Source organism: Populus trichocarpa, chromosome 2 (genome assembly GCF_000002775.5).
Source record: "Populus trichocarpa isolate Nisqually-1 chromosome 2, P.trichocarpa_v4.1, whole genome shotgun sequence".
Taxonomy (NCBI): Eukaryota; Viridiplantae; Streptophyta; class Magnoliopsida; order Malpighiales; family Salicaceae; genus Populus; species Populus trichocarpa.
This window is the reverse complement of record NC_037286.2, coordinates 6195609-6218668: the sequence shown is the minus strand read 5'-3', so window position 1 is coordinate 6218668 and position 23060 is coordinate 6195609. Positions and strand designations below refer to the sequence as shown.

The 23060-nt window shown below is 35.5% G+C and overlaps 4 protein-coding genes across 9 annotated transcripts; 1 reads left to right on the top strand and 3 right to left on the bottom strand.

The window, feature by feature from the left end:
- LOC7495106 (fluoride export protein 1) lies at window positions 1-4839 on the top strand. 2 transcript variants are annotated; one of them, XM_024595104.2, is made up of 7 exons: window positions 1-721; window positions 903-986; window positions 2210-2308; window positions 3033-3225; window positions 3398-3804; window positions 3901-4122; window positions 4597-4839. In XM_024595104.2, the coding sequence occupies exons 1-6, from the start codon at window positions 335-337 to the stop codon at window positions 4117-4119; spliced, it is 1389 nt and encodes a 462-aa protein (XP_024450872.2). In that variant the 5' UTR covers window positions 1-334; the 3' UTR covers window positions 4120-4122; window positions 4597-4839. The 2 variants fall into 2 exon arrangements, with proteins under 2 accessions (XP_024450872.2, XP_002302252.2); XM_002302216.3 differs by lacking the exon at window positions 4597-4839 and having other exon boundaries at window positions 3901-4377.
- A 1141-nt stretch (window positions 4840-5980) lies between these two features.
- On the bottom strand, window positions 5981-8083 carry LOC7495105 (flavonol synthase/flavanone 3-hydroxylase). The gene is made up of 3 exons (XM_002300967.3): window positions 7518-8083; window positions 6583-6910; window positions 5981-6502 (listed from the first exon to the last, which is right to left on the bottom strand). Exons 1-3 carry the CDS (start codon window positions 7976-7978, stop codon window positions 6290-6292), a joined length of 1002 nt encoding a protein of 333 aa, XP_002301003.1. The 5' UTR covers window positions 7979-8083; the 3' UTR covers window positions 5981-6289.
- A 2544-nt stretch (window positions 8084-10627) lies between these two features.
- LOC7495104 (uncharacterized) lies at window positions 10628-12576 on the bottom strand. Of its 3 annotated transcripts, none has more exons than XM_024594734.2 (5): window positions 12409-12576; window positions 11258-11361; window positions 11010-11154; window positions 10871-10914; window positions 10628-10716 (listed from the first exon to the last, which is right to left on the bottom strand). In XM_024594734.2, exons 1-4 carry the CDS (start codon window positions 12425-12427, stop codon window positions 10880-10882), a joined length of 303 nt encoding a protein of 100 aa, XP_024450502.1. In that variant the 5' UTR covers window positions 12428-12576; the 3' UTR covers window positions 10628-10716; window positions 10871-10879. The 3 variants fall into 3 exon arrangements, with proteins under 3 accessions (XP_024450502.1, XP_052306140.1, XP_024450501.1); XM_052450180.1 differs by having other exon boundaries at window positions 10675-10773; XM_024594733.2 differs by having other exon boundaries at window positions 10675-10914.
- A 5731-nt stretch (window positions 12577-18307) lies between these two features.
- On the bottom strand, window positions 18308-22700 carry LOC7463173 (G-type lectin S-receptor-like serine/threonine-protein kinase At5g35370). Of its 3 annotated transcripts, none has more exons than XM_024594051.2 (2): window positions 21859-22700; window positions 18308-20978 (listed from the first exon to the last, which is right to left on the bottom strand). In XM_024594051.2, the coding sequence occupies exons 1-2, from the start codon at window positions 21935-21937 to the stop codon at window positions 18523-18525; spliced, it is 2535 nt and encodes an 844-aa protein (XP_024449819.2). In that variant the 5' UTR covers window positions 21938-22700; the 3' UTR covers window positions 18308-18522. The 3 variants fall into 3 exon arrangements, with proteins under 3 accessions (XP_024449819.2, XP_024449820.1, XP_024449821.1); XM_024594052.2 differs by having other exon boundaries at window positions 21854-22694; XM_024594053.2 differs by having other exon boundaries at window positions 21869-22694.
- Window positions 22701-23060: the final 360 nt, after the last annotated feature.

Below are 23060 nucleotides of genomic sequence, written 5' to 3'. Positions count from 1 at the left end.
AGAAATCTTCATGGTTGAGAAGGTGATAGACAGCCAATGTGGTAATGCTGGTCGTGAGATTAGCTTTGCCCCGTGACTAAAACGGATTTCTTAATTTGTTTATAAACTCGTATCCTCCTTTCTGACCTTGCTTATTATATTTTTATTTTGGTATCATTGCAATTATTTTTTTATAAACAATTGCCAATCTCATCAACCTCTTCTATGTCAGCCTTTACATCACATCCTTGTCGTATCTCTTGGTTTTAGTATCAATATGTGGTCGCAACGTTGTTCATGCTAATCTTGTAGCTATTGTACGAGGAACGAATTCTTGCAACCTGGAGTTGGAGTCATGGATCATGAAACTAATGAGGCGGAACCCGATCTGAGTGGCTCATTTTGTCAGACAAGCAGTGTGGGCTCTCCAGTGAGTCGATGCTCTTTAAGTTTACCACGCAGCTTATCCTTCCAGGTAGATGATGATATTGAAAGTGAAAATGTGTCAGAGACAGGTGATATTGGTGACAGGGCTCTGCACAGCAAGAGGCACAGTGAAAGTGGCAGCATCAGGTTATCGGACAAGGGATTAGAAAATGGTATGTCGGTTCCCATTTCAGAGGGCTCTGCACAGCATGATTCCACAGCTTTGAATACAAGATCCCCAATGTCACTTTTGCCAGAAGAAATCATATCTCCTATATCGATTGATGTGTTGGTCTGCTCCAAGGAAAAACAAGAAGTGAGAATTCATTTGATCATTTGCATGAATTTCGTTATTGTTGACAGGATTTGTTTGGTTTATTGCCTCATGAATAGGGTTTCTATCTTTAACGACTGTTGTCAAATGATATAAGATCAAACTTTCAGTACCTGTCCATGTTTGTTTATCTGATAATTCTGTTTCTTGCTACTAAATCCAGGACAAAGAGAAAGCATTTGCGTTGCCACCATTACTCGAGTATATGTCCTGTCTTGTGTATCTGGCAGTTTTTGGAATTCTTGGGGTAATATGCATAACCTTTTCTTTTTACTTTATGAAACTTTAAAATGGCACTAGAAAAGGTTACCTCACTTCAACAATTTTATTTTATTTTCCTGTAAAGTTGGATTCTGGTGCTTTTCCCCTGTTTTCTTATTTGTCACCTTTGTTGGATTTTTTGGAGCAGTTTTGTCATGAATACTTGCTTCTGCAGTCCCCGCTAGCATTCCGGTGCTAGAAACACTGACCCCCTAAAATTTTAGAAGGCAAATAGTATTTTTATGGAGGCTAATGAAATTTCTTCCATAACTAACTCCATTATTACCATCACTTAGAGTTTTCAATACTCACGTGACCACTTGAAAAGAATAGAATCTGAAATTGAAGTCATATAGCCTCATGGAAATTGTTATACAGTAAGCTAGATCATGAACAATAGAACATGTTCTTTGCTTGACATAAGTGGTTTGGAAAGTGGTGCTCTTTAGTCATCACTATAAGGAGTGGGTATCTTTCTAGGAGGATGTTTAATCCTAGGAAGTGTTGCTTTGGAAACTAGCTGGATGAAATTTGTGATGCATCTATGAAAACTTTATTATACCTTTCTTTGCAGATAACCCAAAAAAGGATTTTGATTCCGTAAATTGATAGTAAGAAAACTTTATAATACCTTTCTTATGCTTTTGCTAATTTCATTTACTTAAAACAGTCTATATTGGTCGGAAGAGGAGTAGTTGAGGCGAGTGATTTTTACATCTGCTGTATCTTTGCTAACCTAACAACAGAGTGTAATCTATTCCTTGAAAAAGGCATCCAGCAGTCATGCTCTTCCATTAGTTACTAACACTCTTGCACGCAAGGACCATATTGCTCTACTCTATTTGTCGAGTTTGCAGAAGAGGTCTAATCTGATTTCGGTTGTTCCATAAATAATCTGGATCAATTCTAACGTTTAATACATAATTCCATCATCCTGAATTGGTTCTATAAGAAAAACGTTGCAGCAGCCCCATAACCTATAAAGCAATGTTGCATTTAGTTTCTCTTTCAAATCGATTATCATGTTGCTTCCATTTCTTCCATTTGCCTTGTTTTTTGGTGATTGATGTGTACATTAGTTATTGTGCCAGATAGGAATGCACAACCAAAAAGAAAATTTGGTCATAGTTGGGGGAGGGGGCACTTTAAGGGTTGCATGCGGATTAATATGAAAAAAAAACTAATGTTCGGGCATGGCATAATTTGCAGGTTTTAACGAGGTACAAACTACAGAAACTCTTTGGCCCTGGTGTTGCTGGGGTGACAAGCGACAACTACCCGCTATATCTTGACCTACCTTCCAATATGGTCTCTCTCTCACACTCACTCACTTAGATACACACACAGATCTTGCATCTCATCATTTTTATGTTTAAAGTAGAGATCATTCTATTCATAAGCTATCTAGCTTGTTTTGAACAAAAAGCAACATCTTTTGCCAAAGAATATCTTCGTAGCTTTTAGGCGGCTTTTCATTCAATTGGTTCCTTGTAATGCGTACTTTGGTTTCAATAGGATTCATGAGGTTTCGATTTGGTTGGATCAAGAGTTTCCCGAAATAAGATTAACAAAATATAACTGGTTGATTTTGTTGTGGTATAAAAATGTCATTACTCATTGCTCATCATGGAACTTCAACAGGATGATTCCCATTCTAAATACGACCCTGGTATTCCCATATTACTGGATTAATTGAATCTAAGAGGTTCTTGATATTGTTTGGAAAAGTAGAGTTACTAGTGTTTGATAGATTCAACTGTCATGTAATTTGAATTTTGGGGTTTCTGTGGTGAAACTCCACTGCATTAAAATGATCCAGAATTAGAGCTTGTTCTTGTGGTAACTGGCACTCAGTCTGTCCCCGGCTTTTCAATAAACTGAAAATATCGTGTAAGAATACCACAACTTGTCTGTCACTTTCAAGTTGCATGGATTAATAAATTATAATGTTTCACTAATACTTGGAGGACTTTGTTCTTTCAACTTTGAAAAACGAAGTTTATTAACTTATCAGTAATATGTGCTCTTCTAGGTGGGGTCGTTCTTGATGGGATGGTGGGGTGTTGTTTTCAAAGGAGATATATCCAGAGTGTCTGATCATTTGGCTATTGGATTAACCACTGGTTACTTAGGAAGTCTCACAACTTTTAGTGGTTGGAATCAGAAAATGCTTGATCTCAGTGTTGATGGCCATTGGGTGTTTTCTTTTGTTGGCTTTCTCATAGGTAATGTGGCACTTGCAGATTAATATAATATGAAGGTTGTAGGTTAAGCGGCATATAGAAACTCAACTATTGCTCTTGTATGTGCCTGTTAAAATTTTAATGGCAGACAAACCTTGACTGTGCCCGACCATGAAAAGGTAAAAGGGTAATTTCTCCTTGTGTATCTTTGCAGGGTTATTCCTTGCAGCATACGCCATAAAATTGGGTGTTGGTACGGCGAAATGTTTCAAGTCATTTCTCGAGAGGTCAAACAGAAGTTCAGATTTAGCCGGTTGGAGGGTGGACAACTGCTATCATCATTTGGGAGTCCTGGTGGTATTGGTGGTAATACTAGGCCTTTTATGGAGCGTGAGCTGGGCAATGCTCAAGAAGGAGTATAACCACGACAGTGGTGGGGCTCAGCTATGGCTGGCTTGCATAGTTGCACCCCCAGGGGTGTGGATCAGGTGGTTCTTAGCACGGCTCAATGGTCGTGGGTTGGGGAAGGCGGGTTCTCTGAAATGGGTTCCATTTGGAACCCTTATTGCAAATGTTTCTGCAGCTTGTATCATGGCAGCATTGTCTACTGTGAAGAAAGCGGTATGATTTTATTGCTCTCCCAACCAAACTTAGTTTCCCCTCCTGCTTGCATGTGTTATAACTTAGTTTCCTCTACTGCTTGCATGTGCTAAACAGGTGCATACCAAAACCTGTGAGACTATTTCAACAGGCATACAGTTAGGATTTTTGGGTTGTTTAAGTACTGTCTCCACTTTCATTGCCGAGTACAACGCCATGGAAGAAAGCCAGAAAAACTGGAGAGCTTATGCATATGCCCTGATGACAATAGCTGTCTCATTTGGCTTGGGGATCCTAATATACTCTGTACCTGTTTGGACCAGGGGATACAAATAGCATGTCAGGTTTTTTTTTGGGTTAAAAATTAATATTTTTAATGTTTTCGATCGTTTTCTTAAAAATAATTTTAAAAAAATAAAAAAAAAATATCATTTTGATGCATTTCAGAATGAAAAGCACTTTGAAAAGTAACTGCAACGCCACTCCCGAACATACCCTTCTTTTTTTTGGTTGTTGTTTTACTGTATGTTAATTTTGACATGATGCAGAAATTTGACTCTTGCTTAATGAAGATCGTGTACAGGGTATTTGAGAGAGGAGTTGTGGTTGCTTTTTAAAATGTTTTTTATTTTAAAAAATATTAAAATAATTTTTTTTATTTTTTAAAAATTATTTTTAATATCAGCGTATCAAAATATTTGAAAACACTAAAAAAATATTAATTTAAAAATAAAAATAATATTTTTAAAAAATATTTTTAAAACATGAAAGGAACCGCCGGACAACCTATAAACAGGGAGATTTTCTAAACAGGTGTCGTGACCAAAAGCACTACCTTTTCTTGTCGGATCGGAGATTTCGTCCTTCGAGCATCGCAAAGAGGCACAAGAGAAGTGCTCTTCCAAAGCTAAAAATCCTGCTGGTTAGCGAAGTTCTACACCATATTGAGTCACAAATATATTCGTAATGTATATAAAAAATATTTATATATTTCCCATAACTTCTTGATGAACATGGGGTTCTTTAAAATTTATTTAGAGTTTTTGAGATCCAGGGTATGGCAATTGTTTGCAACAAAATGATGGGAAAAAATGAACCGAAAGCAAAATCTATGTCCGATGACACAAGGCCCGTCAACATGCTAAAGCGGTTTCTTTTAATCATTTCATAATTTGATGAGAGCAGTAGGAGAATATATGGAACGAGCTTCGTAGCCCATGCTATACCATGGCCTCCTATACTGAAACCTCACCCGTCTTCTTTGCCTATTCTGTGTTCTACATCAAACCGTTGTAAAGTTGTCTTAGACATCACAATTAATTTAGCAAGTTCAAAAAGCTGGAAGACAAGCAAAAACATGGCCTGAGTTTAACATAAATTTTAAAGTGATATAATTTTTTTAAAAATATTGAGATGATGAACTATTAGATCGATCTAGGTTTTGTAGCCTAATTTATTAAAACTGCGATCTGAATTATAAACTCTATTATGTTTAAATTTCTTTACGACTATTTTTTATTCAATCATATAATAAAAAATACTCATAAAATCATGCACAAACTCAATGTTAGGACGTTTGTTTGGACCTAAAAAACTTCATAAAAAGCAAATTGAAATAAATTATAAAATTTAATTTCTAATTAATCGAAATTAATCAATCGAAGACATGACCCGAGTCATGAATTTAATTTGGTTCGATAACTTTTTATTTAATAATATGATAATAAAAATAGACGTTCGTAAAATCCAGAAATTAAATATCAGGGTATTTATTTGAAATCATGACAAACCTACAAATATCAAATGATGAAACAAATTGCATTGCTCAATTAAAAATTAATAAATTAATAAATTATATTTTTTTTATAATCAGAACCCGGTAACTTTCTCTCTCATACCTCAAACTAGAGATCGAAAAATAAGAGAAATAAAGTTTTAGACCCAAAATAAATTTGAAAAAAGTTAAAAAGATGGAAAATGGTATGTTGCCAGCTAAGATGATCAAAGTCAAAAAAATAATATCAGTAACATGATAAGTTCCAAGTTAAAAGATGAGAAATCTTAATTGCCCAGCTCGTGATGAGAAAAAAAAAAAGGAAGGAGAAAAGATGAAATAAAGGCCACTGTTTATTCATTGATATCAAGGTGTATATAGACCAAGTTAGAAGAAATTAAAAACTAATGCAGCTAAGCTAAGTTTTGAAAGGGAGTTGTTATAAATTCAAAATGAAAGTGAATAGTTACACATTCAAAATGAAAGCTATCTAAACTAATACAAAACAAAGAGAGGTTGATTGCCTCTATTACATATATAATAACCTCTCTCATTAAAGATCGGCATTAAATTTATGACACAGTAAAAATATTCGGCAGATTTCATATTATGTTCGCATGTTAAAAGCAATCTTCTGTTGAAGTCATTAAAGGGGTTGATTCTCCTTGCAACACAATTACGCGAACACAAGAAATTTAGAAAAGTACACTCGTATCCTCCTCCTGACTTCACCTATTGTGGAATCTTGTTGAGCTTACAATAGCAATAATCACCATACTTCTTGGTCTTGTACTTGGGGGGATTCTTTTCATTAACGAGCTTGGGATGAGGCCCTACAGCGAGGTCAGGTGGAGGCTCCAAGAACACAGGCCATGACATTCTTGTCTTATCTTTGGTTACTGTGGTTCTGTGGAACACACTCTTATACTTCCCATTGCTCAAAATCTGTAAAAAGACAAGGATTTGTTATCAGATAGTAATTAGCAAGCACTCAGAACATTTAGTTTGGAGAGAGAGCTAGGCACCTTAATCTGGTCGCCGATGTGGATGACTAATGCATTTGGTATGTACTTGACACAATACCACTGTCCATCTCTGCAGGCCTGGAGGCCCTGAATATCATTGGGAAGAAGAATTGTTATGGAGCACATGTCAGTGTGAGCCACCACCCCAAGAGCTAGATCAGGACGTGGGCAAGGTGGATAGTAGTTTATTTTGAGAAGGTATGTCATCTCATCTCCGCCCACAGCTTCTTTGAGCTCATGCTCTTCAAGCCCTAAGTCTAACGACAGACTCTTGAAGAGTTTGTCTACAACCCCGTGCAGATACTTTACGTATTCCTCGTTGGCTTCCCTGCAACGAAAACATGACCCCCGAAACAAATTAACATTGCTATGTTTCTATTGACATTCTTGCATGCCAGCACCAACTTCCTCCTTTGTTTAGAATCAAAATTGTTAGTTTTAAATGAACTTGCACAGAAATCTAATTACATTGAATATCACGTGAATGCATTAATCCTCCTCCTTACATTCAAGAACAAAAACTAGATTATATATATATATATAATCCTAAAATGTCTCTTAAAATTCTTCACATGCAGAGAAAGATGCCGTCACGTCGATATGCCAATTAATGCTAAAACAATTTTTGAAGACGAGAGAAAACTAACACAACGTCGAAACAAATTGAGACAATTCGTTAATCAAAATAAACTTACTGTTGCAATTCTTAAAATAAATAAATAAAGGACTATCTTATCTTTGCAAATTTTCTTCTCATTCCATGAATAGTTAGACTTTATTATGGTAGGCTGCTTTCTCATTTTTAAACCCTTTCGATTTTGGACGTTACCGACTTTGGAAAAAATGGTGAAATGTAATTATTCTAAAAAATAAATAAAATGGTGAACGAAATTAAGAAAAAATATTCTAAGAGAGATTAACAAAATGCTTCAAACCTGTATAGAGGTGGATTTTTTGGCCAGAACCGGTAATTAATGGCTGGAGGAGGCCATATCCTGTGGAATAAATGATCAACCCAACCTTTCTTGCCCTCCACTTCTTTTTGAAGAAAGGTTCCATATCCTTCAATAGACTTAGCCCCTGGTGGCTTGGCATAGAGTTCCTTCTCTACTTGTGGGAGCTCAAAAAAGGCTCTACCCACACTCTGAAGCTTGCTTATGACCTCACTCGGTATGCCATGGTTCACAATTTGGAACATGCCCCACTCCCGGCTAGCATCAGCGATCAAACGGGTGATCTTTTCCTCATCCGGGTCGCTTACATCGATGACGGGGACATCAAGGTTGACCCCATGAACGGTGGTGATTGCAGGTTGCTCATGCTCAGATCTGATAAACGCTTCCGGGATTGTATCTTCGAATGTAGATGCAATGTTTTGTACTCTTTCTGCCTCCATCTATTATCTTTCTAATAAAAATGGTTAAAGAGATTTCAAGGCTAGCTCCTTCTCTCCGAGCTATACATGCATATTTCATAGGTTCTCCCTCGGTTTCTTATACGAGTTTTTAACCATTAATTATTATTACGGGAAAAAAGCCTAGTTCGTAGGGCAACCATATTTCATAGGCTCGTTGATTGTCCAAAGGATTCAATTTGCTCTTTCCCCATTGCCTCATTTTGACTTTAGACTTGTAGAACTAGATCACCAATCCACCTATCGTTCTCTTAAAAGAAAATCCACCAATTAATTTTTTTTCTTAATGGCAACCAATGAGAGATTCAGGACCGCCATTTGATGAAGCGTATCAGTTCAAATATCCAAGAAAGGTATCTCACAACCAAAACATGGAGGAGGTAGATATAGTCATTCTGGCGGCCTTTTCATCTCTTGTCTTTTGCTTCCCTCTTCAAAAAACGAACACGAACAAGAAGTCTTCACTTCTTAAAGTCGTGCCCTAGCTTTTAAATTTTGTAATTCAGGTGATTATTGCTTTACCCTTTCAATTATCTTGCTTCTATTTTGGAAACTCTAGAGTTGGTTCTGTTTCTATTTTTGTTACGGTTCCGTTTCTGTTATGCTCGCTTCAGTTATTTTGCTTTTACTAGCGCTGATTTTAGCCATTGATATGCTAAATTGAGGATTCTCAAACTGGGTTTTTTAAATTGTGATCTACAACTTTGACTTTTGAAAATCTGTATATTTTAAGTTAAATGAAATCAAGCAATAAATTAGTACATACTCAGTGATGATCAATCATATCGAGAACAGTACCCCTGTTCATGCTGATCATGTCACTGGAACAGGCCTCATTAGGGTTTGCCACGTATCAATTTTGTCATTAATATTGTTTGCTATATCTTCGCCAATGCAAGGCAGTATTAGTATTTTTTTTTATTTTAATTTTAGTTGTATTACTCTTTGTAATGCTATTTTTTCTTGCAGACTAATTAATTAAATCTCCAGGTGTGAAATCTATTATATCAAAAGCAAGTGGTTCCGAGAGATGCGCTGCGGCGGGAATAAAATTTTTTAATGCAAACAAATAGATCTAAAAATTCTCTCATAATATATTATTAATTCAATTTAGCATATCTAACTTAAAACCTTTCAATTTAAATTTTAAATTAAATTATATAAATTTTTTTTTGTTATAATCTGATCGACTTTACGAATTAAAAAAACTATAATGAATGACAAAAACATGATTTAACTTTAAAAATATTTTCAAGATAACTTTTTTAAAAAAAATATTAAAATGATGACATATTAAATCAACTTGAGTTAACTAAAATTAACACGTCAAACCTGCAACTTAGATCATAAACTCCATTTAATAATTTTTTATTTAATTATATAACTCATGTCGCCTCCCACTTGCTAGCATGTAATAATTTTTTGAATTAAAAATATTAATTAAATGTTAAACGATATTATTACCCTTGATCAAATCAACAATTAACAAAAAAAAAAATTATAACAAAAAAATCCTAATATCCTAGAACCTTGATTCCATGATTTAATTTATATGGCTCCAAGAGGATATTTGTAATTAACTGTATAAAAAAAGAAAAAGACAAACTCTCCTGCCCCGACAATTTTCTATTTTTTTAACTTGGTTGTTTTTTTATTTTACTGTTTATTAAAACATGAAATAGATGCAACTACCCGGAACAAATCTATAGAGAAAAAAATGTCTTTGGTAGTAACTTTTTTTGGCAAGGCTATAGATGAAGGGGCGGCGGAGGAGAGAGATGGATTTTATTATTACGAAGTTCTCTTGGCAAGGGTGTCGCATCTGGTTTTAAAATTGCCGAATATTATCTACAATCATATGCTATTTCATGTGCACCATTGTCGAAATCATGAAGTTAAGTGACATCGATTTCAAACAAGATAGCAGCATGAAGTAATTGAGAAGCAACTCACATGATTTCTTCGGAGGAGGATAGAATTTCTGAAAATGAAAATTGAACTCCACGCGAGAGTTACGTACACGGAACTACTAAGTGACATTATTACTATATGTATTTATTTTTTCTGGTTACCCGTCTATTTCACCATTTTAGGTGTTAATGGTTATAGTTTAAAGTAATTTTTGTTTAATAATATATTAAAATAATATTTTTTAAATTTTTAAAAATTATTTTTTAGAAACGACCTAAAAACAAAAAAAATATATAATTTTTTTTTTTTAATTTAACGGAGTTATTAAAGGATGATGTGAACGATGAGCAACTAAAATGGTGAAACGGATGGGTACCAGAAAAAATAAATACAGAAGGGCTCTTGTGCATGAAATTAAAGCCTCTCGTCACAAACAACGAAAAACCATCTGTTACTCTCGTTAAAAAATGAAAGCGTTCCCAGGACATGCTACGTTTTCCCTCGTAAATTAAGATGCATTTCCGGGCCACAGTAGATTTTTCTTCCTAAATTGTTCATGTAGTTCTGAATTGATTGCTTTTATTTATGAAAAGTCGCCATAAGCTAATTCTGTATTTTCAAATTCAAACTCAAAACCACAGTCCCGATTCTACCTTACATGCCGGCGCGGGGTTTGGATGAACAGAAAGGGCTAAACCATTCATGACCATTGGAAGAAGATTTGGTAGATAACGGAGACCATCATCTGCTCTGTGCAAGAAGGATGGTGGACTCCGAAGAACAAAGTTACTGCTTCATATTTAGAGACTCTGAAATATCACAATAGCTTCTTACAAATTGTTCGCAAAAAGCTCACGCAGTAACAACTGTAACATTCAAGAATTACAATATATAAAAACGTTCTTAGAAGTTCTGTTAACACAAATTACAATATATTTCCAACTGCAAATGAACTACTGGTACCTCAACACTTTAGCCACAGCAGGAGCCACAGGCAGGCAAGGAACCTGGAAGTTAAGGATATCAAAATTGTGTTCAGCAAAGGGTTGAAAAACGAACACATGAATATCCAAAAATAAATAAACAAGCAAAATAAACTCACTATGGTCAATCCCTCTAACATTGTCCAGTCCACGGGGTGGGCCACGTGGGCCACCACCATATGGTCCACTCCCAGGACCTCCTGGGCCACCATCCCATTTCTTGCTAGAACCAGATCCTTTTCTGTAAGCATCTGTCTTTTCCATCTAAGAAATAAAAGGAATTGAGAAGATAAGTATCTAGAGGTAGAAGACAAGTACCAAAACAGACTTGTTAGGACAAAGCAACAAGGGAAAATCACTGAATTACCGAGAACATAGTAGAAAAGAACACGCCTATGAGATTCACAATAGCCCAGAAGAAATCAGTGATTGTTCTCAGTCGCCATATGGATCGCTTGGATTTCAATACACCTGACAACAAGGACACAACCACATTGCTGAAAATAATCAAGGAGGAGGAAAAGGTTCAACATATTCAATCCTCAACATGTTTTTTTCTTCCTTTAAAATTCACACCAAAATTAAGAAATGTATATATTGCCCACATCAACCATGCAATGAGTCAGCCACAGCTTTATCTTGGTATCACTATTTCACTTAATGATGCCACCCAGTTGCATTACAGGCCACATGGTTAAAGTCCATTTTACAAGCAATTAATTTCATTATCCAATTTTCACAAATGATATACGCCAAACAACAACATACAAGAAACATGAGGGAAAAGTGAATAGAGAGCCCAGGACATCATCAACTTCCAAATGATACACTATGCTTAAAAAGAAGACAATCAACAATGAAACTAATAACAGAAAGGCAGAATGACGTTCACTTAAAAGTTTCCAGCATCAAAGAAAGCTAGAAACAGTCCCCAGAAAAATAAGAAACTAAATGTTTAGCGATCAAGAATTAATGATATCAGCAAACAGATTGCGAGTGCAGGAGAAAACACTGATGGCATCATCTTCCTTGGGTTTATTATCCCATCAATTTCACTGAAACATGTATTACCTTCCACCTTAAGATGGTTTAAACTCCTGCCTAACTCGTGAAGGACCATAAGCTGGTGTATCTTATAAGCCCAAACACCAGATTATGGCATGACCTTCTAACGGTGATCAAGCTCCGCGCCATTAATGACATTAACAACAGCAGAACAGATAATCTAATTAAAGAATCTCAAAGCATGATTTATGTCAATCTGTGATGCATTAATTCATTATTTTAGGCACAATTAATCCTTCACCAAGTCAATCTAAGAGTTGACTTCAAAAAGAAGAACCCTAATTCCCAAAATGAATCAATCTAACAAAAATCACAAACCAAAAACTCCGCTATCAATATTGATGAATTCACAATTAGAACTGGATAGATAAAACCCTGAAATCTTAAAGACTAAAAAAGGATTTACAATATCGTAGATGGACGAAAATCGCGATAAAGACTGAGAGCGCTTACCTCGTTCAACGTATGCCATTGGGTGAGGGTTGATTCCAAGGTCTCTTCTTCTCGAGTTTTCTTCGATAATTTTGACTTTCTTTCCTTGTTTATGGAGAGAGCTCAGCCGTTGTGTTTTCTGCGCTCATATTAATATATATGGATGGGGGTTTTTGGCGTGTTTCGAACGGTAACATACCTTATTTTTATTACGTGTTCGGTTGATTTTGATTGGCTAGAAATGATATAGGAGGAAAATAAACATGCAATTTTGGGCCCGATACTTGACCTTGTGATTTTAGGCCTAAGACAATGTTGCCATGGCCCAGCTCGTTCCCAATTTCCTAACATGCAATTAAGGAAAAGCTTCTCCATTTATTGCGTTTGTTTCTTAAAATATGGTTTAGAAAATTACTTATTAATTTTTTTTAAGTTTATTTATTATTAAAAAAATTTATCAATGAAAAATATTTTTCAATCAATAAAAAATATTTTTCAATCAATAAAAAATACTTTTTTATTAAAGAAAAATTTGACTTAATTTTTAGAAAAGTGTTTTCCTTTTATTTTGGATGGAAAACATTTTTCAGAAGTTGTGAAAAATTTAAAAATATCATATTATTTACTAATTATGTCAAATTTGGTTCTCAAACTTTTGATTACTATATATTTTGTTTGAATATTTGTTTTTCAATTTCATCCCTTAAAATTTGATTTAATTTATTTTTATATTAACTTTGGTCCATATTTTATGATTGTTATTTACTTTTCTCTTATCATTTTTTTAATTGAAATTTTTTATCTATCAAATTTGGTTCTCATTCTTTTGATTGTTACTTATTTTATTTAAAATAATTTATGAAATTGTAATTATTATTATTTTAATTTCATCATCTTTTAATTTTTTTTATCTGTTAGATTTGATCTCTATTATTTTGATTATTATTTATTTTATTTGAGATAATTTATGAAATTAAATTTTCTTTCAATTCCATTATCATTCAACCTTTTAATTTGTAAGATTTGTTCCTTATTATTTTAATAAACTTAAAAAAAATAAAACATTAATAAGTTATTTTTCAATTTATTTTTCATAATATAACCAAACATTGAAAAGTGTCTTCCAACTTATTTTTCATGACACTACCAAACATTAAAAAATAATTTATTTTCCTAGAATTTACTTTCCAAAAGAAAACTACTTTCCTTCAAATAAACGAGACCTTAAAACATTTGTGTAATCTTCTTTTTAGATTCTGAATCATATTTTATTAAAAATATATATTTTTTCATAAAAAAAAATTAATAAGGTAAGAGATTTTTTATTCAAGAAATACTTCTTTTAATTTAAATTTTTAAAATTCTTGTGCCACTGGTAAAAAAAAACCAAGCTTTTGTCAAGCTAGAAAACGAACACGAGGAATTTTGACTCGGGAATTACACCTTTTCTTTCAAGATTTGAATAGATTGATTTCTCGTAAATATTTATTTTAGTCATTCAAAAATTAAATAAAAATTGGTTTCAAATTAATTATTGTTCAAATAAAAATTACCCTACAGTAGAAAGTCATGCATGTTTCCTTCATGTTAGCTGAAGTCATCTTCCTGTTTCATTTTTTTATAAAATCTCCAATAAAAATTCGTCAGTTAGATAAATATTCTGGGAAGAACTATATAAAAATCTTTTCTGCATTCAGTGTTTTTTTTTTCTTTTCTTTTTAGAAACTCTCAACCTTCTGAAGAATCTGAACCATTAATTTTTTGATTCGATAATTAAGTGAGCGTTTGTACCTGTGTTTTTTTAAAAAAAAATTTACTAAAAATTAATTTTTTTTATATATGTTTTGGATCTTTTTGATGCGTTGATCTCAAAAATAATTTTTAAAAAATAAAAAAACATCATTTTGATGCATTTCAACACGAAAAATACTTTGAAAAACAACTACAAACACACTTCCAAACATGCCAAAATATTAATTCTTGACAAACTAAAACTTCATGTCAGTCATTTGGAGGCGAAATGAAATTCTTATAAGTAATTTATTTAATTAATTAAATAAATAAATTTAATTCTGATGAAGAATATCTCCTGACTCTAAAACAAAAGGATAAAAATAGTGTTTAAGAATATGCTTGTGGTTGTTTTTAAAATATTTTTTACTTGAAAATATATTAAAATAATATTTTTTTTATTTTAAAAAATTTATTTTTAATATTATGATACCAAAACAATTTAAAAATATAAAATACAGAAGAAAAAAGAAGCCCCAGTATTTTTTTCTTCTTTCTTATCTTATTTCATGAAGTGTCCGTGAATGTCCTCACGATATCTACGGGGATGATGCGCACCTGGACAACCTAATTAGGAACCTCTGCCTTCAAGGTCACATGCCATCACGGGTACATAAATGAAAGGGGGATAATGTCACCCATAAGCTTTTAAAACTTTACATTTGAATCTAATTTTTAATTTCTTTCCATAATACTCTCTCAAGTAGTTAAGACTTATTTTATAGAAATACATATTTCGCATCCTCAGGTTTTTTTTTATTATTATCTTTATGGATTTCTAGTTTATCCTGATGCTTTTTCATAATGGCCCCTCCATTAATTCCAGAAATTATAGCTCCCCTGCATGCCAATATTGTTTATTCACAGAAGAAAATAAAAGAGGAAATTGAGAATTGCAGACGAGGTATTGAAGTTGCTGTCAAAAGGACTGGAAATATGTATCCTCCATGCGCACAACCTGAACCAGCCCTGGAAGTTGAACCTCATATTGACATGTCTTCCCTCACCATACTGTCCCAAATGAAGTTCCAGGCCTTCAGGCATGGATGGAAAGATGGCAATTGGATCGCTGTCAAATACCTGCTGATGCACTCTTGGTCGATTCCAAACGAGGTAATGAACCCTCGATGGCTATCTAGATCCACAACTTACGCTGGAGAAACAGATCATTCACATCTTTTAATGTAAATCAATGGTTTACTTTGTGTCATCTTTTAGAATATTTAACAATCTTTCTCAAAAAAAAAAAATTCAACTTTGGTGAATGGACTCATTTATGACTTTCAACATCTTACAGAATCCATTAAAACATAAGATGAAAAAAGTAAGTATAGAGTAGGATTTGAAATTGCTGAAGCGGAAATAGCATCACCCCCATTTAATAGACAGAGCAATCAGCTAACGTTTTTCTTCCATGTATAAGTTCATTTTTCTTCGTAGTCAACATTATTATTATTATCTAATCTATTTCTCCTCTCAGCAAGGCATCGGGGCATCCTCTTTAGGCATGATGTATCGATTAATATCCCCCGTCATTTAGGCTCTGCTCTCTACGCCGAGTTTCTTTACAATCTGGTGTTGGCTGTTCCTGTTCAACCAGTGGTTTCCTGATTGTTCTGTAGACTTCCAAGAAACTAATTAAAAGGGGAAAAGAGGGTCCAAGACTGTCCCCGCTGCCAGTTGTGGTGAACGTTTAGATGCCGAATGGATGGAGCTTTAGATCTTCTTTTTTAAGCAAAAATATGGAGCTCATCATGATTCCTCATCCCCTCAACCTGCTTTTTGCCTCACCAATTACAGTGTGTGCTTTCAGTGTTATTGCAGAGTGAGCGATTTTCTAACACAAGGAGAAGAGGTGCGAGCAGAGTCAACTATCATATAGCAATCGTCCCTGCATTACTAAAAAGATGAAAATGGTTTCAGAGTATATTTCTAAAATCCACGGGTAATCCTTCCATGTTCGCGGGGAGAACACAAGCCAACGCTAAAAAACAATTATTATGTTTCTGTTCAGCATTGAAGTAACAATTGTTAAAGTGCTCGGATGAAAATGAACATTTTAGAACTCCTTGAAAATCCCAGCAGCAGTTAAAAATGAGTAAACCTGGCTGTTGGCATAGGAAAAGGATGATCGGAACAATCTACAGATTACAGTGTGTCTGTGCATAAGTGATTCATAAAATAACAAGAAGGTGAAGTAAGACATATTGACCATTTTTAATTAACGAAGTATAGTTGTTGCACGTAACAGACCCTACAGAGATGAACAGGAGAGGAGATTTCTATGCTTCTCTGCACCTTTTTCCTTCTCTTCATCTACAAGCACCCATTCCCTTCGCAGTTCCTGGCATAATCTAAAATGAATTAGATGTCAAAAGATGTGATGACTCAGAGAAAATATAGAGGAGGATTTCTTTCTAAAATGGCTAACTAACGTTGTATAAGGTGGTATAATCCAGTTGGATCTCTAAAAAGGATCGCAATACATATCTACCAAGTAACGGGATAACCATAACTCTATAATAGGATAGTCAATAAAGGATGAGCACACATGAATAAGAATAGGCGTAAGAACCCATCTGACACTTCCGGTCAGTCAAGCATTAAATGAATAGATTGTTCTGCAGTTCGAAGGGCTTTATTGATATCAAGATAGCCAACTTTCACCATCCTCTCCAAGCACTAGTTTGGAAGGTCCTCCCTCTCAGACATGGTGAGAATGCATTTTTTTTACAAAATGTAAAGTCCACTAGATAGAGTGCCAGGTACAAGAAGAAATTATATATCAGGTTATTGAGTCAGCTGCTGTGATCCCTAAGTGGTGATCAAACTTATGGGACAGGTGTAGCCCCAGAAGGCATAGCAGACTCTACCAAACTCGAAAGAGGCTAATTTTCCCCAAAACTGATTCTGTAATATACCACACCTTCTGTTACACTTTCACACGTTGTCAGGATAGGAGTAAATATCCACACAAAAAAATTTGTAGGCGTTCCCTAATAAGGATCCCTGAAGACTAAACTGTCATGCTGCGACTTAAATACTTCGAAGGAATTCCATTCTTTCACACCTCAAATTGAGACCTTCTTTAACTGTTAGATGCTAGTTTGACAGCAAAAACATTCAATTAAACAGAGAAAAAATGAAGGAAGAACCAGAATTATACACATATAGAGGGTTATAATACTATAAAGTGTTTGACATTCTCGCACACAAGATAAGAAGTGCACTAGAACTGAAAGGAAAACCGTAAAACACCTGCACAAAATGAGACGTAAACTCAAACTTACTCAAATGGGAGCTTAATATTCTCTGTTTGACGTTCTCCTCTCCAAGGCTAGAGCCAAAACCATCTCAATAAATTTTCTAGGGAAAGCACTTTCGTTTTTTCAGGAAACTGTTCTTTACAAGCTGTCATTGACACAATCAACGTTGGCATTTGGCAAAATGAATATCTGGAACTGACAAACAAACTGGTGGTAGATCAAAAAGTTTCTAGCGTCAGTTGTCATCGTAAAGATCAACTCGTGAACTAAAAAACCAAGAAGATCCATACCAATATTTCAGAGCTGATTCATGGGCACCTCTCAATGTTACAATCAACACTGTGCATTACTAAGAACAACATTATCTCTTACTCTTACAGAAGAAAAATCCAGATTTTTTATTTCAGAGTAAGGGAGAGTAGCATCAGTTTCTTCATTCTTTCTCTACTCAAAACTCTAAATAAATGAAGTTCATTTATGTGAGCACAACATTACAATCTCAGTAGATATTGAACACTAACGGTTACATATATCAGCGTTAATCTTCATGGCACAAATGTAACTGGAGATTTGCCATTCCAAACATTGAACTCCTATAAGATCACCTAGTTAATTCTGAAACATCTTAAAACCACAAGATAAGCAGCAAGAAAAATATCAGAAAATCCATGACCACATAAAAATAAATTATAACTGTACCTTGTGAACTTCGTGCAAGCAACAGAACAAAATGAGAACTGCCCAAAATAAGTCACTGCAAAGATCCCCAGGACAGGAACATATTGCAAGACATGAAGCAGCAGAGAATGTATAGAGAGAGGGAACTGGTCGATTCATAACTCAACCCTTCATCAGAAAATGTGTAGCAGAAAAATAATAAATTAAAGTTGAAGAACATAATACAAAGACAGACTACCCACTCGTTCAACTCATTTTGAGCTTAGCAACAAGTACGAGGACATAGCTTCAATCTAGAGGAAATGCTATGAACAATTGAAACTCTAAACCAAATACATTGCGTGGTTTCCATTCATTCAAAATATCTATACATGAGCAACATGTATCTCATCCATTTACACTATCTTGGGCCTGAGATCTGCTGTGAAGAGATGTAGGAGAAACAAGCATGTGAGCCATTTGTTGTGCTTGTAGCACTTGTATTTGCTTCTGGATACAAGATAATGTCACTCTGTTCATTTTCCTCCCCAATCATGGAAGCCTCAGTGAATCTACGTCCATAAAAGCGCAAGAAATTAAGAGATTTTATTCTTGGCTGGCTTAAAGGAGTGCTGCTTTCCAGCATTCCAACAACACTAACCATTGTAGGCCTCAATAATGGCTCCTCTTGAACACAACATAGAGCAACACGTACTAATCTCTCCGCTTCTTCACTTGTTACCCGTCCCTCTAGCCTTGGGTCAGCAAGCTCCAAGTAATTCCCTTGCTCATGCATCTCCAATGCAAATAGTGGGAAATAAACAAATCCAGATCCAGATGATGAAATCGATTGGCCACAACCACTGTTACTGGCATCCATGCTGCAATTTTTTCTTCCACTTACAAGTTCAAGCAGTACCATTCCAAAACTGTAAACGTCAGTTTTTTCTGAGATTGCAGAATTAGTTAACCATTCAGGTGCAAGATAGCCACGGGTACCCCTCATTGTTGTAAATAAACTAGATTGTTCAGGGCCTAGAAGCTTTGAGAGGCCAAAATCAGATATCTTTGCCTGAAAACAGTCATGCAAAAGAATATTCTCTGGCTTGACATCACAATGAATGATTTTTTGTTCACACCCAGAATGCAAGTATGCAAGCCCACGTGCAGTTCCGAGCGCTATCTCAAACCTCTCTTGCCATTCCAAGACAGGCCCACTGCCAAAGAGGGTCCTGTCTAGTGAGCCACGATTCATATACTCATAAACTAAAAGGCGCTGTCTCCCTTGGGCACAAAATCCTCTCAGTTTCACCAGGTTGACGTGGTGTATATTTCCGATTACTGCAATTTCAGTGCAAAAATCTTTTTTCCCTTGGACTCCTAAATTGGTTATCTTCTTTACTGCTACAGCTGATTTATCAGGCAGCGTACCCTTGTATACAACACCGAACCCACCAGACCCTATCTTGGTCTTAAAATTATCAGTAGCTACCTCGAGCTCTTCATAGTCAAACCGTTGTGGTAAGCCAGGGATGTAGAAGGCGTCCAGATCTCCTGAAGAAATCGAGTTTGCATGGCCTAGTTTTGTCTCTTTAATCTTCAAAAAACTCTGTTTTCTCCACCAGAGGAAACCGAAAACAACTATGATGAAGAACCCAGTAAAAGGTAACAGCACCAGAGCAAATAAAGGGAAGTCTTGTCTTTGATTAGTAGACCCATTGTTGGAAGGTGAATCATTTCCACCTAAAGTCTTAATGTAGCCCAAATGATCCTCATCATCTGTAGTACTTGCTATAATGGAACCTAATTCATTTTCAAATGCATAGCAAGATCCAGAAGAATTTTGATAATAAATTCCCAAACAAGAACAGTCAGTAGTGCAGACATCTTGACAGACTGACAAATTCACACCATATTCTATAGGCTCAGAGAAATCAATAGAGAAGTAACTCATACCATAGCCAAGCCTCAGATAAGAAACATCAGATGAATTCAACTGAGAAACATTCTTGGCTGAATTGCAAGCCAATGGCAAAGAATAACCATCACTTGGCGCGCAGCCGCTCGAATTTTGTGAGCCTCTTAGGAAACCTTGGGGGCATGAACAAATTGGGCCATTGGATGTAGTGCCAGTACACAGTCCAATTCTGCCACAAACAAATGGAATTCGACAACCATCAATTGGCCCTACAAATTCCTGTTTCCTGTCAGTACCCAGAAAACTACTGATCATGAACTGGCCAGAAGCATCCAACTGAGCAATTCGGAACTTGGATGGAGGCAAGGTCACCTGTGTCACAACTGCTGATCCATTACGACCAAAGAGAAAGAGACCTGTTCCATTAATTTCCATATATTCATTTATATAATTAGAGTTCCTGTAAGCTCGGGCATCCATAGATAATTTCCAGTATGTCTGCCCATACCATTGCAGCAAGACATCTGAATCACTGACAGTCAGCTTGTAATCACCGGTTGACAAGTCATCATCTGATACAGCACTGGATAGAATTGTGTCCTCAAGTAAGTGCTGTCCCATGACAATCGTGTCTGTTGGATAGTGGAAGCTCTCCCAAAGAGAATGATTAAACTGGTCAAGTAAAACAAGATTGCCCATCTCAGTTAGCTGCAGTGCATTTACTGATGATCTTAGTGGTGGAGTTGACCATTTGTCATTACCGTCTTGCTCGGCAACGGTAATTCCAATCGCTGTGAGAGTCATTTTACCAGAACTTGAGATAGGACCATCACGATTAGCAGACCAGATGACGGTGCCAGACACTGCATGCATAACACACAAGTAATAGTGGGCCTTTTGTACTCCAGGGTTGAAGATAGCAACTTTGAATGTTCCATTACGTGAGAACAGGAAAGCCCCTGCGTTGTCAACAAATTTAAAGCTTGAAGCAGTGAAATTCGGAAAGATTAATTCAGTGTAAGTAACACCAGATACAAGAACATGGAACAAAAAACTGGTGGACAAGAATAACAACAAGGTTCCCATATGGTGGATTGGTTGAATGATGAACAGACAAGAGAAAACTAAGCCGTTTGATGACAGAGGTTTTGGTGGATTTGGAATTGGTCTGCCAGAATTTCTCCATTTCTTTTTTCCTATCCAGCTTCTTGGTTCTCCGTTGACTTCTCTCTCTCAACACCAGCTAAATGCTGCCTGATTTGTGACGAAGGTGGAGAGGGTATGCGTTTACTTGGTGATAGCATCAGCTGAGATGTTCAGATTTAAAAAATTTCATTCTGGTCAAACCTGAGGGGCTTTTATTATAGTTGCAGGACAATTGGTGATTCATGAATTTAAGAACCATTTGTTTAAACAATCTTGTTTTCTCAAACAACATGCTGACAACCATCATCCCGCCTCTTTTATTCCACGCCAACCTTTCATTTAAAAAGAATAGCCACAGACCACCCCTCTATAATTATATAAACATTTCATGCACACCATGACAGAAGCATGTCTTCATTTAAAATTAAATAGTATATAGCATTATTGACGTTCAAGTATGAACAGGCACAAGCCAAGCCATTATCAAGAACATGAAAATTAATAAAGGCCGTCATTCCTTGATGGCTTGACATAGTTATATTGTCACCAATATTTCTTATTTCCCTTTGTAAATAAATTAATAGACAATTATAGAAAGTCTAAATTGCCCTAAGACAAAAAAATAAAAAACAAAACATCAAACACATGGTGTGTATTGGAAAGCAAACAAAAAAAATTAAAAACATACCTTACTTCTTTTTACCTGTTGCGCAATGGAGCCTCCAAGAGCCGAGAGAGACAGCACCACACGAAAACTCCCGAATGGATCCATCCCACGATGCGAAAAGGATCTCTAATGCTCATACGCGACAATTGCTCGCAATAAATGGTTGGTTTTGGCTTCAGATTCTACAGAGGAAGTTATGAGATTGACGCAGCTGGTAGGGAATTGAGTAAAAAAACATTAAAGAAGAGACGGAAGCAGACAAAAAGCGTAAAAGAGAAAGCGAAGAGAACAAGTGTGTGGTTAATGTGGGCAGTGATGATGTTTTGGATTTGAGAGGGGAGATAGTTGACTCCGTTGTGGCGGGAGATAGAGTGAGATGGGGGTTTATGATGATGAGAGAAGAACAAGAGTGGAGGATTAAAAGAGGGAAGTGGGTTTCAAGTTTTAAGAGGGAACGGGGAGATTTTCGTGGAAGAAACAGTGGTTTTGGTGAAAATGGAAGCCGTCCGTTTGTTCTAAGCGAGTGAGTGAGACCCTGAGATGGTGCTTTGGAATCCCCATGGGTAGGTAATATCGTTATAGCAATCTCCTTGTTTTGGCGCCAACCTAAAAGATGGCGTTTTTGCTTCTTTTTTTTCCTTTCCTCTATTCAATGGCGCCAACCCAAGAAAAACCTGCAATTAGAATTTAGAAGAAGAAAAAATCTGAAATAAACATGTTATTTAGATGATTTTAGTGGGGCAGGACTTGATCAATGGTTGCCTATCATAATTCGATGAACCCGTGGATCTCAATCGTCCAAAAAATTAAATGGGGTAGAAAGAGAAAGTAGCGTGATTCTAGTAACCAAAATGATCAAATTTTATGTCAAAATATTCTATACGATGAGAGTTTAAAGGTGGTGATTTTTTACATTTTACTGAAAAAAATAGATTGGGGTGTAAAATTTTTTTGTCTCAAATTAATTTTTTATTTTTTAATCGATTTTTTGCTACTTTATAGGCACAAATGGATTTATTAAGGTTTGTAGAGTGTTTCACAAGTGTTTTCATGTGAAAAATTAGTTGAAATGGGTTGTTTGGTCCAGAATATGCAATTCAATTTTCTACCAAATTTCAGGTCACTTTGATTGCGGGGGATTGGGTAAATACGGGATGCGTCACCTGACTTCCAAACCCTCGCATGCTTGGCCCTTTTCTTCTCTTTTTTTTGCACTCAAAAAAATTTA

Excerpts from the sequence above, each read along its gene's own strand:
- LOC7495106 (XM_024595104.2), top strand. The coding sequence starts at position 335 with ATGGATCATGAAACTAATGAGGCGGAACCCGATCTGAGTGGCTCATTT. Across the intron at positions 2,309-3,032 it reads TTGACCTACCTTCCAATATG|GTGGGGTCGTTCTTGATGGG; the intron begins GTCTCTCTCTCA and ends GTGCTCTTCTAG. Across the intron at positions 3,805-3,900 it reads TGTCTACTGTGAAGAAAGCG|GTGCATACCAAAACCTGTGA; the intron begins GTATGATTTTAT and ends TGTGCTAAACAG.
- LOC7495105 (XM_002300967.3), bottom strand. The coding sequence starts at position 7,978 with ATGGAGGCAGAAAGAGTACAAAACATTGCATCTACATTCGAAGATACA. Across the intron at positions 6,911-7,517 it reads AAAAATCCACCTCTATACAG|GGAAGCCAACGAGGAATACG; the intron begins GTTTGAAGCATT and ends TTTTCGTTGCAG. Across the intron at positions 6,503-6,582 it reads ACATCGGCGACCAGATTAAG|ATTTTGAGCAATGGGAAGTA; the intron begins GTGCCTAGCTCT and ends GTCTTTTTACAG.
- LOC7495104 (XM_024594734.2), bottom strand. Across the intron at positions 11,155-11,257 it reads TCTTTTCTACTATGTTCTCG|ATGGAAAAGACAGATGCTTA; the intron begins GTAATTCAGTGA and ends TTTATTTCTTAG. Across the intron at positions 10,915-11,009 it reads TGTTAGAGGGATTGACCATA|GTTCCTTGCCTGCCTGTGGC; the intron begins GTGAGTTTATTT and ends CTTAACTTCCAG.
- LOC7463173 (XM_024594051.2), bottom strand. The coding sequence starts at position 21,937 with ATGGATCCATTCGGGAGTTTTCGTGTGGTGCTGTCTCTCTCGGCTCTT. Across the intron at positions 20,979-21,858 it reads TGCGCAACAGGTAAAAAGAA|GGGCTTTCCTGTTCTCACGT; the intron begins GTAAGGTATGTT and ends TTGACAACGCAG.